Here is a 15,638-nt window from a genome sequence, read left to right as displayed (position 1 = left end):
CAACCTTTCACAGTAAAAGGAAACCTGTCAGAGCTCAGTGCGCAGATATAACCAGTCATACAGTTTTTAATGTTCTATTATCACCACCAGAATTTAGGAAAAAACATTTTCCTACTCGGTCAGGAGCGATCTGGAGCTATCCGCTGTGAGTTTTTTGGGACATTTCCAGTTTCTTTTAAGACAAAAAAAAAAAATCATCTTATGAAGCATGTTCTTGTTTTTAGCTTGAAATTTACTAGACAACTTAAATGTGTTTGACTTTTTAACTGTTTATGTATTTTGTAAAAAAAAATAAAAGATCAAAACAAGCCTCTCTCTCTTGTAAATGAAATCTTGGATCTTGATGAGACAACATGTACAAATAAAGAGGGGAAAATCCATGACAACAGAAACTAAATGCAACATTATAAATTTGAACGTGGGGAAATACAAGTGAAAACTAAATAGCAATGGATTCCTGAAAACTGATTAAAAAAAAAACCAGGTACAAAAATGCATCCGGCTTGCCAATGAACGCCCAATAAATTCTAAATAATTTGTAAGAAAAATATTTTCTCTGTTCACCAGATTATCACTGGCTTTAAATGACTTTTCCTTTTAATTAATATTGTTTCAAATAAATAGAATCTTAAAATGAAGCTAAACCTTTATCTTATCTGCAGCTAATTTTGATAGAAAAATACAACTCAGAACATCAGAATACCAGTTTGTGATACAGCTTAGCTAATTAAGGATGGTGATTTCTTTATTTCTGCATTATTCGTTTGAAAATAAACTTCTTCCAACCTCGTAGTAAAGGTTGGAAGAGTCTAATTCCGTCTGAGACACTTTGCATGAAATAAATACCCTTTGCTGAAAGCAAGAAGAAAAACTGGAGAGAAAATTCAAGTTGAAACTTTCTCCCAGTGTGTGTGTGAGAGAGAGTTGAGCACAAAAGTTTGTTTTGTGCTGAAAGCATACAAATCATTGCTCAGCATGTTTGATCAGACCTATTTAATATGAGTAAAATCTCAAACGATTTTGATTGTAGACTGTTTTTATTTCTACCGTCACCAGCTGTGCATCAAACCATCTACATTGATTACTGATTTAAAGCCGCCATGCTGACTGGGACTGTGGGATGTTCAGGTACTTCTGGGTCGCAGAAACGCAACAGAACTCCTGCAGAAAAATGAACGAAAAGCGAAGCAAACGGTGGAATTTGGAAATTCACCTGAGGGCTTCACTGCAAACAAACCACTAAAACTTTCCAGGTATTTTTGCTCCAGTTTCAACTGCAAATATCTTAATACACTTGAAATAAGACACAAATAACCAATAGGTAACTTTTCAGCAACATATAGCACATATATCACACATATGCCCTAAGAGACCTGCAGTAGAAACCAGAGCAAAAACACTTGCTTAGGTTTAGTTTTTGCTGTTTCTGCCTTCATGCTCTCCGTCTATCTGCTCTTCTCTGAGCTCTTCAGGGTCACCATAACAAAACATGGAAGCTTTTTTTCCCCTCTAAGCAGTAGCTTACTTTCCGTGAATAATTCATGACACCCAACAAAAGCTGGGGGAAAAAAAAAATCCCCTCTTCTTCCTTCATGGAAAATCGAAGTGAATAAAGCGGCCCTGATCTCTCCTCTCATCCTCCGCTACACGTGAAGCGTTTTGGTCTGAGACGTTCGACCGGACCCTGTTCATTTTCCAAACAGCGGAATGAGCTGGAGACAGCGGCGACGGCCTCATGCAACATTTACCCCAGATGTCCCACACCAGGCCTAGACAGAGGAGCAGCGGGGAAGAGGCAGGGGGGGTTAAAATCTGCTCTCCGATGGGGCCCTGCATCCCTCGCTCTCCGCGGCGGTCGGAAGCGACCTCCCGTCCCGTCCGTGTGGGATTCGTTTAGACTCGCTCTACTTCTACACGGTGACCTGAAAACGCACGACGCTCACACTGCTCCTGTTCCATCAAAACACGCTGGAACAAGTCTTGGTTACTGTTGTATAATTAAACATATAATCTGTTCCTTTGAGATGTGGGCTGATTAAAAATAAAAATATCAGAAGAAACGATTACACCGTGTCAACAAACTCAGCTGATGCAGAAAGCAGTAAATGAAAAATGGTTTTGTTGTGCTTTGAAAATTTCGACCTGAGTTTTTTTGTTTTTGTTTCTACAGTTAACACAGTCGTCTTGTGTTTATTAATTCATTAAGTGGATCAGTATTTTTTTGTCTTCACACAAACTGACTCGCTAACTTCATTCCACCTGTGTTGAATCATCAGCACAGCTAAAAAGACAGTATATTGATCTGATGAGCACACTGACTAGAATCAATTATGCTTAGTTTTGCACTGATAGCAGTTTTCTGGCCAATATTCAAAGATTACCGATATTCAAACAGCCTGACCTGTCAATTCTGATTTTGGACGATACCAATTATTTATTTATTTGTATTTTTTTGGTCTGAAATGTAGCAAAATATAGCAAGAAAGTCACTGAGTCTTCAACAGTGAGGTGAGTATTGCTAAATGATCTGGTGGGCGGAGCTAACCAGGTCTGAGCTGGTTAGCTCAGACCTGGTTAGAGGTGGGGTCAGAGGTGGGTTCTGTTCCCTCTCATGAGGGAACAGAAGAGGACAGAGGTTGATTTTTAGACGTTTGCTGAGATAAATAAGATCAGCTTCACATGTAAGTATCGGCTGATTGATGATCTCCCAAAAGTAAGAAATTACCAGTCCCACTGGCAGATTACTTCACTTACAAGACATTTTCCCCATATTATTAGTGAAATCATCTGCTTTCATCAATATTAAATAATTATTTACTTAAAACATGCTCCTATATCTTCCTGAAAAGTTACTTATAAGTTATTTATTTTTTTATTTCATGTGGACTAAGATATTTGCACTAAAAACTACACAAAAATACTTGGTGAGATTTTGTGTTTTTGCAGTTTATTAAAAGTGAAAAGCTTCCTTACACATATTGCAAACTGTAGGTTTTAGGTTAGATTGGGAGATTATACCAGGGTGCATCTAAACAACCACCGTTTCACATAACGCACTGTATCGTTTTTGTTTTGTTTTGTCTTTTTTGGGATAACTCACCTGGCTACAAACATTAATGTCTTATTAAAAATATTAATTTATACTTCAAATTGGATATCATAAAAAAACAGATTTTATATTTACCTACATGAATACAAAGTTTCCTGTTCTGTCAACATTTAATATTCTTTGGGAGACCAAGGTTGATACCCAGCTTTCATTTTCTCAATAAATAACACTGAGTTACAAACAGATATTTTTTGGAAGTTGTCTATGTTTTTTTCAACTGAGTTAGGATTATTTTGGACAGCTGAATACAAAAGTGACTCAATTTTTCTCAATCAGGTTTTTATTCTAATTTGATTTAGAGAAATCTGATCTTCTGACTAAATTGATGACATTTCTGTGACTTTATCAGTTCATTTCTGTTCATATTTATCATCCAAAGAATGTTTTAGGAGAATAAAAAAGTTTTCCAACATAGTGTATTAGTTAAATGTTGCAAACTTGGATTTCTGTAAAGTGAATAATAAACATTTATGAGGGTAAATACATGTAAATTGAACATTTCGTCTTCATTGTGTAAAATTCTCCGTCTCTTTTCTGTCCTGATGGAGTCTGTCCTCCTGCTCTTCACTCATTGATCAGATTCTCCACATGTGAGAACAAGTCCTGCATTTTGGTACTCATGTTGCTCCATAGTTCAGAAAGTTGACCTGATTAAGCAAAACCAATCTGATTTTTGGATTCTGCTCATCAAAACGACCCTAAAACAGTTGCAAAAAAAACAAAAAAAACAAACATAAAATTATTTTGGCTGTTGACCAGTGTGATATGAACGGAGATAAACCAGCAGTCAGGCAGGACAACGCCTCTCTAAGCGATCCTCACTCCCTTGATTTTAGCTTGTGTCAAACGTTCAGAATACCCTGAGATGAAACGATCCAGACAAGGACAAACGTCCTGCTGCTAGAACCAGTGGAGGCGTCTCAGGCTCTGCAGGAGTCAGAGACAGCAGCAGCTGCAGACCTGTAGTCTGATGGACATTTAACTGGACAAACTGAATTATTTGAGTTGTGTGATGCGCTGGCAGAATGTTTCACTTTGTAGGTGCTGAAGAAGTCCGACCTTAAAAAAACATAAAATAAAAAAAAAATGAAATAAAAGTTTCGACCTCCTACCCTGACACCTCAGATGTAGTTGTAGAAAATGGAAAAGAGGCGCCGTCTCTCTTTTACTGATTTGGTTTATGCCAACCAACTCTGAAGTTGCACACACACTCACACATACACACAGAAGGGGACACACATACACACATACACACGGCCATTTGCTCAAGCTAACTTCTGCTCTTCACTGCTTGTTGCCCTCAGTCAGGGACGAGTGTTGTTCTGCTTTGCGGTTCCAGTGCTGGTGGGGTCAGAGGTGGGGTCAGAGGTGGCGGGCTGCGGAGGTCGTGCTTCAATCCCTCGGCTCTTCATGTAAGACATCAGCTGATCGGGGATTTCTGCCAGGACGTCCTTGGCCAGCCGGGCCATGCTCAGGACCTGGTTACCCGACCGATCGATGTAGTCCCGGAAAGGAACAAACTGGAAGAAAACAATAATAATAATAATAATAATAATAACAACAACAATAATAATAACAACCTATTAGCATACTTTAGTGTACTCAAGGCATTTAACGGAGTAAAATGAAAAAGAAATATGTTCATCACCTGGACGATGTCTCTCTCTGCGAATCGTCCCCTGGAGGACACTCTGACTTCGTCCCCGTCCAGCTCCTCCATCGCTGCAAACAACAAACACGGCATAATACAGGAAGCTGCACTGGAACTTTGTTACAGACAAATGAACATACTGCAGTATTAAAATGACTGTCCTTTAATGAGGTCAAAAACAATACAAAGACAAAAAATCATCAAAAAAGTCGAAGTCGGCCAGTGAAGACAAAAATTAGATATTTCTGTTCCTTATTATTATTATTCTGTTCCTTTTAACAATATGAGAAAAAAGGTTTATAATGACATGGTTGCAAATTAGTCTTTGAATAGTTTTTCTACAAATAACTATTAAAAAAAATGATTAGTGCAATTATTAGTCCAGTTACTGTTTATGAACACACGGGGGCACCGCCAGGAATTTTGGAGCCCATGACAAAAAATGAAATTGGGCCCCCAGTGTGGAGCTGCTGTTACTATGTCTTGAGTGTATCTGACCCATCAAACAGTAAAAGCGAGTTATACAACCTCTTTAAATACAGAGCTATATAATTATTCTGATACTACTGTCGTCTTCAAGCAAATTCGTGAATTTCCCTGTTGTAGTTAAGCCGTAACAAAACGTCCGGAATGAAACCAGGCTGCTAATCATCCATGAACGCAGCCCCAGGGATCAATAAGGACTCCATATCGACGACAAGTCGGCCATTCCGCACGCAGGAGAATATCCTGCAAAACAACTTTATTAGAGCTAATATGGGTCACAGGAAGGGAAGATCTCATAAGATTGGAGGAGGATTAGCATAATCAGGTTGTGTAGAATTGCTCGTCCACACAGAAACAGGAAGGTAAGGATGGAGAAAAAAGGGATGTGATCGGAGGACGGAGAGGCTCAGGACTCAGTCAGGACAGAGAGAAAGAAGAGGAAACCAACAGGATCTGAGCCAAGAGGTTTGAAGGGTTCAGGCGTGCGGCTCGAGCCACGCCCACCGAGACGAGGCACGAAACCTCCTGTTGCCGTGACGAATCGAACGGCAGTGTGTACGCCAGCTGAATCTTTTTATTCCACTCAGTGAAGCGTCCAGCACTAACATTCACTGGAAATACATTTTAAATGAAGCTTAATGGAGTCATGAAGGAGTCATGAGCTCCTCAGTGCGACGCTCCTGAGAACGTTAAGGCTTAACAGACTGACATTGTCAGAAAGAGCAGGAGCTTCTTAAAGAGACAGAGGCCCTAAATGCGAAATTAAATTTCTTGTAAGCTATATTTGATACGTACTGCATTTTTAAAACAACTGAATGTAACATAGTTACTTGATTGTGCTATAAAAATGGCACAATGTGCCTGGAAAAGCCATAATGCTGCCACTTCAAACCCTGCAAGCCTCACCTCCCCTCCCCTTGCTCTCTCAATAACTGTAAAGCCAGCTCTCCATCGGAGCATATCATTGTGCCAACATTTAGACTTACTAACCTCAGTCCTACACTCTGGACCGGACTATTAGTCATATATATTTCCAAGCTCTCTGTGACCGATGTTGTCCTTTCTGATTGTTTTCCTTGTATCTTTAAAAGCGTCATTTTCTCTGACGAACTTTGCCAAAGAGATATAATGACAAAGCGGGGGTTTTTTGCGGGGGAGGGGGGGTGGCTTAAGGACAGTGCAGACTGTTCATTATTACTCCTTTTTGCCAATGTAATGTTCTTTTTTGTTGTTGTTTATTTGTTCATTGTGTCGATTTTATCATGTAAAGCACTTCGAAGTGCTTGTTGTTGACATCTGTGATACAAATAAACCTGACTTGACTTTCTCTCCCTTCTGTTAAACGTGACGATTAGCAACTGAAACGTGACGATTAGCAACTGAAACATTAAAGATTAGGACAATAAAAACCAGTTTTAACGTAGAAAGATATGTTTAATACCCGCTTCAAGGTTGTTGCTTTTAAATGGTAGATTTATTCAGACTCAATGGGACGCATTCTAATTCACTGAAATGTGCAGATGTTGTAACTTTGCAGGTTGGAAGACGAGTTCGAAGCAGCAGAGAGACGATCAGATGCAGGAAGAGGATGAAAAGGTTTAACTACTGTAGATTTTAAAGGCAGATTCCCACACGGTGCTCTCTGAAGGGCTTTGCTCCAACCTGAGCTGTTCAACCAGGTAGACGATTCAAACAGAACTACAGCTCAGGGCGTCTCCACTCACTAGAGGCTCGTGTGATTCATGTTCTTTTCCACGCCGCGCGTCGGCTTTTGAAGCTTTTCACGCGCCGACAGTCGCCAACTTAGACACACATGAGGCAGCGAAACAATCTGCAAAACCGTCAGGCCGAGCCAAATATAGCACTAAGGAATATATATAACAGCAACAACCGAATACAGCAGAGAGGGAGATTTATGCTTTTTTTTTTTTTTTTTCAGAAAGTGAGCAGTTTTCAGTTTTTAGAAAATAGCGAAACTGATGACTGAGACAAAGAACTGCACGAAAGTCTTAAGGCCTCCTTCATTTGCAATTTAAAACCTCTTTGGTAAATGGCAGACGAAGTGTGTTTGGAATAAGACACTGTACAAAATAAAGAAAAAACATCTAAAATGTTGTGCTTGCCAGAATTTTACCATATAAATTTGGTAAAATCCATATTTATACGGCATTTTACCATAAATTAGAGACTTTTTTTTTTTTTTTAACAGCGTATGATTTCCACTACATGGTCAGCGTAGCTTTACCACGTTTCCTGGTGGCACATGATACTGGAAGGAAACTGGAGCACAAATCAATCTGTCAATAAATGCAGGTCAAATTGGACAGTTTTTGTTCTTCAGCGCTGCAAAACAGAAAACATCTCTTAATGTTCTGCAGTAATCCATGGAGATATGTTTGGTTTTTCTTTTACTCTCTACATAGCTGGTATTTTGTCTGCTCGTGTCTGAACCAGAGCCTCTGTAAAAACGGTCTGGATGACTGACAGCGGGAGCAATTTGAGACATGCTGGATGGAGGATTTACAGTAAAACGAAGACATATCTAATGATTCTGTCGGCTTTAAGCGGCTGAGGAAGCGCCGTTCGCACAGGCGTACGCATGCTTACCGTCGAACTCAGCAGGGCCCACTCCCACGATGATGAGAGACATGGGCAACGACGCTGCCTGTGGAAGGAGCAGAAGGAAGACAGTGATCATACCAAAGAAGAAGAAGTTTGCAAATATTTACCTCAAAAGTTAAATTTAGCTCAAAGTACGTGATTAATTCCAAAGGAAAAACTAATTTTGGTTGTGTGTATTAACATACTTTAATAGGCCTGTCACAATAAGTCATTAATCAGCTAATCGCATGATAAATTAAAATGAGCTCAATAATTTACATTCTAATGATTAAAGCTTTTTTGAGGCCAATTTGGTTTGCAGAGATTCATAATCCATTTTACTTTTTAATTTATTAACTTTGGTTGCTGTGTTTTATTTTCAATGTTTACAATATTTTCTATTTCCAGTTCTTGTTTTCCTTTTTTCTTCTTAAATTAAACTTCATTGGTCTTTGAGAGGCTGAACTTACAATATTACTCCATAATCGTTATCTTGCTTGAAAATGGTCTCAAACAACAATATTATCGTTTATCACAATAATTCATGGTACAGTTTATCATCCCGCAAAATCTGTTATCATGACATGGTTATACACAAATTACAATATGGTTGTGTCATTTTAATATCAAACATTTTCCCACATATCTTTTTAACAGTCCTCCTGGACCTTTTCCCTGTTAAAACTAGTAAAAGATAAACACAACGTTAATCCAGCAGAATCTCCTCACAGCTCAGGCTAAGAAAGGCTTAGTCAAAGTCCCTCCTACGGAGCTCTGTCACTTCCTTCATACGTAATGGAGTCAGACAGCCTTAATGATCCTGATCAAACTTCAGAAGTCTTTGCTTCCCTTCAGGTCAGGTAGCCTATACACTTATGGGCATTAATGTTTTCTTTGCTTGGCTTTTTAAATTAATCGTTGACGATGTTCATTTTCCAAGCTGGAACGATGATGATACAACCCAGAAACTTTAGTCACTATTAAAACAAGATGTGAACATACAATCCGCACAGAGTCAGAGTTACGCCTCTAAACTCAAAGACATTAAATCAAACTCATATTTGGTTAATCTTGTTTGTCGTTCTTCTCGGTTCCAGTTTGACGTCCCGTTTCCCCTGCCACTGTTTTATAGGGGTTTTTTGTCCTTTTCAGTAAATCCTGTCATCATACTCACTCCAAGATCTCATCTGCATTTTGGTCCAGCTTTAAATTTACATGTTATTTACATGTTATGACAACTTTAAACAGAAGAAGGTAACACTTTATTTGAAGGGGGGTGAATAAGACTGTCATGACACTTTCATAAACATGACATAACACCTGTTATGAACATCAATCATGAACATTTATGACTGTTGTCATAAAGTGTCATTCAGTAAATCATGACATTTTTAATACAAAGTTGACATTATTGAAAATGTCTTTGTTATGACAACTTGTCATTAACCAAGACATCTTGATCTGACATAAATTTGTTATAAAAATATCACCGATTAAACTTTAAAAATTAGCTTCATGCCCCATTTATTATGCTACTTGTATTAAGAAATAATTGTATTGCACTTTATGACCACCAGTCATGTTAATTAGGCATTTGTCTGCCAGTCTACCATTCTGACAGCAAGGGGATGGTATTTAAATAAATGATATTTAAATAAATGACATCGTTTTTTGTTTTTGTTCTTTTTTTTAAGTGACCACAATGAATTGAGTCATCACCGACTATGAGAATGTCCAGAAGAGATTCACCAAGTTTGAATTCATGAAAAGGCTTTCACCATGATTAACTATTGCAAGAACAGCTGTAATTTCTGAGCATTTCTGGACACCTTCAAAGACCTGCTTCCAGGAAATGAAGACAAGAAGAAGATCTCCTGTTTTCAGAGCATTACAGGAAGACTATTACGAAGGAGATGGCTGACATAATCAAAGCAAAAAGTGTTACTGTTGAAAGAACCTATTTTCTTAAGTTAAAGAATAAGTAATTCTGTTTTAGTTTTTCAATCAGTATTTCAGAGTAACAGTATACTGATCAGACGTTAAACGCTCTGTTATCTTAGAGCAAGTTATCTTTTGTTTTATTCCAATGTACAAAGGGTTTGTTCTACAGTTATGATGGTAGTTATAAGTAGTCCAGTGTGTTTCACTTCATTTGAGGTAAGACTTAATATCAACGACTCTGTTAGCATAGCATTTGACCTGCAATAACACTAAATTACATCTTTATAATTGTTGCTACTAGTTTCACTTTACTTGAGGTAAAAGTTTATATTAATGACACTGTAATAACACTTAATGACATATTCATAACTGGTGCTATTTGTTCCACTTTAGTTGATGTAAAAAAATTGTTAATGAGTCTGTTATTAAATCATTTGACAGTGTAATAAAGCTTAGTGAAATCTTTATTGCTTGTCCTACTTGTTTTGCTTTATTTCAGGGAGTGGAAATATTTATCATTGTTTTGTTAAATCTTTTGCTAGTGTAATAATTATGACTAGTATTATGACAAATTTATGTCAGATCATGATGCCATAACAAAGACATTTTCAATGTCAGCTTTGTATTAAAAGTGTCATGATTTACCGAATGACACTTTATGACAACAGTCATAAATGTTCATGAAGGCTTATTCATGTTTATGACAGGTGTTATGTCATGCTTATGACAGTCTTATTCACCCCCTTTCAAATAAAGTGTTACCCAGAAGAAACATGGAAGATGCCACCAGTGGCAGCTGGTGGAAAAAAAAAAAAGACAGTAGATTTCCATCCCTGGTCCAGTAAGAGCATTTAGATGAACGGTTGGAAAAATGATTACAGTTATACAACAACTTTAGTAGCTTCCAAAACGTGGAGTATTTAATCATTTACACTATCAACAGCTGGCTGAATCAGATGCCAATCTAATGTATGATGGAAGTGTAACTCTGAACAAACAGGCTAAATTCTACTGGACCTTTGAGAATCAGCTAATGTCAGACCTATGTCCCGAATATTGTGTTTTGGAATAAGTTTTCTGTCTTCAAATGAACCTATTGTTCAAGCAGTACGTTTTATTTATCTGAATAAAATGCTGTAGTATGCGATGTGCATGTAAATTATTTATTCATTCTAAGATTTCAATCTATATTTAGTGATATGGTGCCATGTCATTATCAGATACTTTGAAAGAGAACATTTCAAACCAAAAAGTTAACTCATCACTCAGTTTTGCTTGAAAACTTAACATCGTTCTAGTAGCACTTAAACAAGAGAGTTTAAAGAACAGAGTTGATCATGCTCACATTGACAACCGCCTCTTTAGTTTGAGCCATGTCTGAGATGACGCCATCTGTGATCATCAGCAGCACAAAGTACTGTGAGCCATCCGTCACTTCTGCGGCGCACCTGATGTCATAAAACACAGGAATTAGGACAAAAACTTGATTCAAGCACACAGAGCTGCACAGATGTCAATATTCACCTATTTCACCAGGCTAATCCCAAACCACGGGTGTCTTAAAGCTCAGTTAGAAAGCTTAATGGAATTTGAAAATAGAGGAAGACATTAGTGATTCCTAAAAGCTTAAATCCCATGTCCAGGCTTCAAGCTATAAATTAGTGATGCACCAATTGCAGGTTTTTGGTCGATTGCAGATTACTGAGTTTTAAAAAAAACTTAACCTGCCGATTCCAAAAATTTTTCGTCTGAAATGTTGCTAAGTATGGCAAGAAAGTTGCTCAGTTGGTAGCAGTGACTATTGTCAGCTGCAAATGCGCAGACATGGCCTGGCCTGGTGGTTCATTGTTAGACCTTTGCTGAGGTAGATAAGATTGGAAGAAAAGATCGGCTCCACATATAAATATCAGCCGATCGCACTGCTCAAAATCAAAGGTAGCATCGGTTCAGTTGGTATCTGACAATAGCATTGGCTAAATGGTGACACATAAAGGCTTTCAGGGTTATGAGGAAAACTGTCATTGATCCTTTTAATCCTGGAAAAAAACCTTGAATTAGATCCTTCTGGTAAAATACTGCTGTCTATCATCATCACTACTACATGTCCCAAAAATAGAGACCACGTCTTAAAGCCCTATTAATGCTAAATTAACCTTTTTGTGTTAAATTATCCTGTTACACACATCTGTACATGCCGTTAATTGGAATGTTTTTAGATAATCTTATACACAAGTTGTCCTTTGTTTCAATTTACTTTTGATATTCTTGCTACATTTCTGTTTTATTATTGCTTTTAGCCGTTATATTGAAGGTTATTTTTCTATCATTTTTTTGCTACTGCTATTACGATGCGCATTTTAATCCGTATAGCAGGTGTTAGTCTCACCGAGCCACCTGGTTAATGACCGGAGCGAAGTTGGTCGGGCCGTACAGCTGGACGGTTCGCAGGGTGTGGAAGTAAGCCTCCAGCACGCCTTCGATCCCCACACAGTTTGGATTTTCAGTGTTAGAATTCTGAAAAAGAGAAAAACAAACAAACAAACAAACAAAATCTGTTTACGCATGAGAAAACCAGGCGTTCCTGTCGCTTTCTGCTTAGTCATGCCATTTGATTTTTTTTCTACCTAAATAGAAATGTTAATATTTTTTGTTTTTGTGATTCTGTCGTTGAGTTGGGTTCCAGTGTGAGTGGAGTTTGCTCTCTGTTCGCGTGAGCTACAACGCTTCATAAAAGTGATTAAATGATTATTGAAATAGTCGTCAACTAATCTAGTAATTGTTAACTGGAGTACACAAGCAAAAAAAAAAAGAAAAAAAAAAGAAAGAAATAATTTTACTGAAGAAACAGTCAGGGCTGTAAATACACTTTAAATGCACAAAAATATATACATTTTGCCTTTAAAGTAAAAAAAACAAAACAAAACAAAAACAGACTTTGTCTACCCAGAATTCCTCATGTGGAATAGTTTTATCTTCACCTGGTTCAATTCCTATAAATAAGTCTAATATTAAGCATTTTACTCTCTAGTTATTAATTGGTCCATCCAAAACATAATCATCAGATTCATCAGATCAGTCCTACCTGGTGCTGATGTCAAGTCAAACAGAAAAGAGTTTTTTATATGTATTTTTAATTTTTTATTTTTTAGCTGGAGATGAATCCTTTGCTACAAACAATCGAGCATTCGCTAAAGGAAATCTATGTTGTCACTTTTTAGGCAAATCTTTTTAAATTTTGTTATTTAAAAAAAGAGTTGAACTGTTTGTTCACATCTTTTAATGTATTTCTAATATACGTTCAAAATGCTTTCTCAATTAATCATGAGAATAATCAACAGATAAATCCATTATTAAAACAATTGTTAGCTGCAGCCCTAATGAGAGCATTTGCTATGGAAGTATTTTTGGTGCAAAAGTATTTGTAAAGTTAAAGTCAGAGAGACAAAGTCTCAAAAGGAATTTTGTAATTGCAGATTTTTATTTTTATTTTTATTTTTTTTTAGTCTTTCATAAATACAAAATATGGAAAAATATAACTTAAAACTCAATGAACCAAATGAGACCAAACCGTGGCTGTGTCCAGACATCTGTCTTACCAGTGGGAAGCCATGGGAGATCTTGCCATCTGGAGGTAGTTTAGCCCCAAAGCCGTATGCAGGGAAGAGCTTGTCACTGTCGTAATCCTGAATGATCTCCCCCACAGCCTTCAGGGCCATGGCATACGCATTCATCTGGTATGGACTCATGTAGTGCAGAGAAGTGGGCTGGGATGGATTTCCTATGGAATGAAAAGCCAATATGCATGTACGGAAAAACATCTCTGCTCATAAAGGAAATGCAGTATTTAAAATGTATTATGACTCTTAAAGTTGATGTCATGAAAAAGCTTTCGGTCTTACAAGTGATGTAACAATAAATAAAAATAAAAAAAGTCTCTGCCCCAAACTATATTCACTTATAAAACCCAAAATGATACCATTGCCAGCAAATACTTTATTATCTGCTTTTATGCATAATCAGCCCAGTTAATACCACAATCAGGTAACTATCTTACTGTGTTCAGTTTTTTATGAAGATGTTGTATATATCAAAGACAACTTAAAAGAAATTTGATGTGGCATTTCTGACGTCTCGAAATTGGCCTCTGTCTCTTTAAGAACCTCCTACCCATTGTGACACTCCCCCCCTCAGCAAGTCGTCATAACGATGCTTCTCCGTGTCGTCCATTGATGCCTTGCAGCCTCTCTTAGGAGCGCTGCCGTTTGTGTAACGGCCAGTTCCACCAGGTGTTTGTTAATTGCTGCTGCCGCTAGTCTGGTGGAGCGGTGTGGGGGTGGGGCCTGATGCTCAGAGGCGGAGCTTTGGGTAAATAGGTGGGGCATCGTATGAGCGGATATTAAGGCGCCCCCAAATGGCTGCCACACATCCATCAATGAGTTAAAACAAAACTCTTGATATGTTTTTCATGAGGGAAAGATATTTTATACATGATATATATCTAAAAAAAATAAAAATTTAAACAATACACCCCACCCACCCACTGTTTTTTTTCCTCTACCAACCAATCGCCATGTTGCTACGGATGTTCAAGTATGCCTGATCAGAGCTACAAGGTTGATAATTACTTCAAACAATATTACACAATCAAGTGTAACATTACACAGCCTGGATATTTCTAATGTTATCTCTAAGATTAGACTATGTTTTCTATGAAAACATAGAAAACATAGTTTTCTATGTTTTGAATAACGCAGAACATTATTCAAAATGTTCTGCGTGTGTGAATGTGAAGCATCTTACCATTGGACGCAGTGAAGTCTATTGCCACTGTGAAATTCAGTTGTGTCCTGGCACAAGACACAAGATATTGGTTTTACAAAAGACTTTCAGAAATGGGGTTCCCTCCCTCTCTCTTTGATTGGGAGAATAAATACTGATAAGATGAACATCTTGCCTTGTTTCAAAGTCTACCTGTATTCTTTTCCAAATATTCTATTTCTAATTATTACATTCAGTTATCTGTACTATTCAGTGGAACGGCAAAACATCCAGTCAGACAAAAAATACTTCAGTAATGTAAGTTCTATGGCCTGATCTGTCTACCTAATTTTCAATTTTATAGCTAAAATCGCTATGTTAGTGATTTTATCTAACATAATTAAAGTCACTTCTAGTCAAATCTGCTAGATTTGAGTTTCAGAAAGCCATACCTTAACATCCTCACTAAATCTTTTATTGTACTTAGTGATGCTTGAGAATCATGCATTTTATACTTATCTTTGTCACATTTCAACCGTCATGCAATAATAAAAACCTCTGTTAATTTCATCTTTCTATAGGTCCCTCCATGCCTCTGTGAAACATCTGTGACCACGCTCTTACCCTCCTCTGATGTAGTCGACAAATGTGTGTTCCGACTCCACTTTAAAAGACAGGAGAGTCACCTTAAAGATGGAGAAAGGGGAGATGATGAAAAATAGAGGAGAAAGGAACAATAACGGCGAGACGGTACGAGACGAGAGAAACGTCCCAGTCAGGGGCCTTGCAAATATATTTTTATTACTTGGATAAAAGTCCATGCAGCCAGGAGTGTTGTTCAGTAATATATGTTGGCATCCAGTAGTGAAAAACAGTCAAGTTGGTCTTACCGTCCCTGAATTGACATATTTCTTCTTTTTTCCTTTCTTTTTAGGATTCAAAACCTAAACCAAGCAACACAAAAGTAACAGTTATTTACACAAGAGTGCGTAGATTTTGCAGAACCTTCTGTGCATCTGTTAATGTCCACATCATGTTATCTTCAGAGAAAAAAAAAAAAAAATATACATATATATATATATATATATATAT

At 37.5% G+C, this 15,638-nt stretch overlaps 1 protein-coding gene across 1 annotated transcript in view; it reads right to left on the bottom strand.

Moving 5' to 3' along the window:
* Window positions 1–3,065: 3,065 nt before the first annotated feature.
* Window positions 3,066–15,638, bottom strand: part of LOC103152721 (copine-9) — a 45,222-nt gene continuing 32,649 nt past the window's right edge. The window contains exons 13-21 of the mRNA XM_007573304.2: window positions 15,437–15,490; window positions 15,171–15,232; window positions 14,589–14,635; window positions 13,385–13,566; window positions 12,175–12,302; window positions 11,134–11,236; window positions 7,854–7,911; window positions 4,758–4,831; window positions 3,066–4,629 (exon numbers count right to left, since the gene is read on the bottom strand). Of these exons, the coding sequence (XP_007573366.1) occupies window positions 4,414–4,629; window positions 4,758–4,831; window positions 7,854–7,911; window positions 11,134–11,236; window positions 12,175–12,302; window positions 13,385–13,566; window positions 14,589–14,635; window positions 15,171–15,232; window positions 15,437–15,490 (924 nt within the window). The 3' untranslated portion in view covers window positions 3,066–4,413. The remainder of the gene's footprint in view (window positions 4,630–4,757; window positions 4,832–7,853; window positions 7,912–11,133; window positions 11,237–12,174; window positions 12,303–13,384; window positions 13,567–14,588; window positions 14,636–15,170; window positions 15,233–15,436; window positions 15,491–15,638) is intronic.

Source organism: Poecilia formosa, unplaced genomic scaffold (genome assembly GCF_000485575.1).
Source record: "Poecilia formosa unplaced genomic scaffold, Poecilia_formosa-5.1.2 Scaffold324, whole genome shotgun sequence".
NCBI lineage: Eukaryota > Metazoa > Chordata > Actinopteri > Cyprinodontiformes > Poeciliidae > Poecilia > Poecilia formosa.
The sequence above is the reverse complement of the archived record's forward strand: the minus strand, read 5'-3'. Positions and strand labels throughout refer to the sequence as shown.